This window comes from Pelophylax lessonae (assembly GCF_965119305.1).
Source record: "Pelophylax lessonae genome assembly, chromosome: 4".
Lineage (NCBI taxonomy): Eukaryota > Metazoa > Chordata > Amphibia > Anura > Ranidae > Pelophylax > Pelophylax lessonae.
Genome location: NC_138771.1, coordinates 641,338,317 through 641,340,102, shown reverse-complemented (window position 1 = coordinate 641,340,102; position 1,786 = coordinate 641,338,317). Strand labels below are relative to the sequence as shown.

The window sequence follows — 1,786 nt, the reverse complement described above, 5'->3', positions numbered from 1 at the left end:
ATATATATATATATATATATATATATATATATATATTTTTTTTTTTTTTTTTTTCAGAATTGTCGCACTTTTTTGTTTATAGCGCAAAAAATAAAAATCGCACAGTAACCCAGTGCCGAATCGCAAAATATGGCCTGGTCATTAAGGGGGTAAATCTTTCCAGTCCAGAAGTGGTTAAGAGCTAGATTAGAACTCCGCACATAAAAAATATCACAGGTAGACATGCAATGGAGCGTCATTTAGATTAGCTATGTCCACCTAAAACTGAACAGTTTTAGGTAGAATTAACCATTTTTAACCAATTTTAAAATGATGCCTAACACATATGTGATGAGATGTGGTGGGATAATATTATAGCAATTACCATTAGATTTTTGCTTAGATTTTAAATACATGCTTATTCAATAGTAATCAATTTCTGGGATACAAAAGCTATTATATCTCAATCAAGTTCAGCTAAATAATTATGTCTACCTCCTTTTGGAAGCCTGAATAATCTGTTGAAGCTGATTTATATAAAACAATTTACAATATGGCATAAACAAGAACTATGAAGGTATGGTTTCAGTGTATCTACAGCGCTTTAATATTTCTAAACATTCTTTGAAGACTTTTTCTGATCTCCTGGTTCCTCAGGCTATAGATAATGGGATTCACCATTGGAGTCACCACAACGTATAGAAGGGACACAAATTTGTTTGCATTAGATGAGTTTTCATCTGATGGTGCCATGTACACAGTCATCAAAGTTCCATAATATGAGCATACAGTGGCCAGGTGTGAGCTACATGTGGAAAAGGCTTTCCATCTTCCATTGGCTGAAGAGATATTAATTATAGTGAAGACAATTAACACATATGTAACAATAATAAAGGAAAATGGAACAAAAAGGACTAAAATGGACAAAGAAAAATCAATAAATAATAAAATGGAGGTGTCCGAAGTAGACAGCTCTATCAATGGACCATAATCGCAGAAGAAGTGGTCAACTTTATTCTCACCACAGAAATTTAACTGACACACAAATATTATTTCACTTGACACAAGGAAGACCAGCAAGTAAGAACCAACAACCATATTTAGACAAATATGAGGCTTCATGATAGAAATATAATGCATTGGGTTGCATATGGCTAGATATCGATCGTAAGATATAAATACAATAAGAAAACATTGCACAAATCCAAAAATAGCAAAACAATACATCTGGAAGATGCAGACGCTGAAGGATATTGTAATTTCATTTTTTAGTATAATATCTAACAGCATTGGGAGTATTGTGGTGGTTATTAATAGGTCAGCTATTGCCAAGTGTTTGAGGAAATAGAACATTGGAGTTTTCAGATGGTCCTTAATCGATATTAAAACAATAATCAGAAGGTTGCCACTCAATATCACCATATATGACAAAAGGAACAAAATAAAGAAAATAATTTTAAATTTATAGAGGCCTTGAAATCCAAGAAGCAAGAACTCTGTTACTTCAGTCTGGTTGCCTTCACACATGTCTTCAAGAACACTAGCAGGAATGCAAAAATTATTTTTCTTCTGCAAGTAAGTTAAGAATGTTTAAGTAATGCAGTATCTGTAAATAAACCAGAATTTTGTAAGTCTTACATAAAAAAACTAAACTTAATATACTGTATTCTGACTCCATTTGTTGACATCTAATTGCACAAAATTGTCATCTCTCTGCTTCTAGATCAAATAAAGTGATAGCCATGTCACCCTCTTGTCTGACTGGTAGCAGGGCCGCTGATAGGGGGGGACCACCAGCCCTCTTGTA

At 33.4% G+C, this 1,786-nt stretch overlaps 1 protein-coding gene across 1 annotated transcript; it reads right to left on the bottom strand.

The window, feature by feature from the left end:
- Positions 1–573: 573 nt before the first annotated feature.
- Positions 574–1,506, bottom strand: LOC309552150 (olfactory receptor 1-like; the record flags this gene model as incomplete). Its single annotated transcript, XM_082252964.1, has 1 exon — positions 574–1,506. One exon carries the CDS (start codon positions 1,504–1,506, stop codon positions 574–576), a length of 933 nt encoding a protein of 310 aa, XP_082109090.1.
- Between the last annotated feature and the right edge of the window lie 280 nt (positions 1,507–1,786).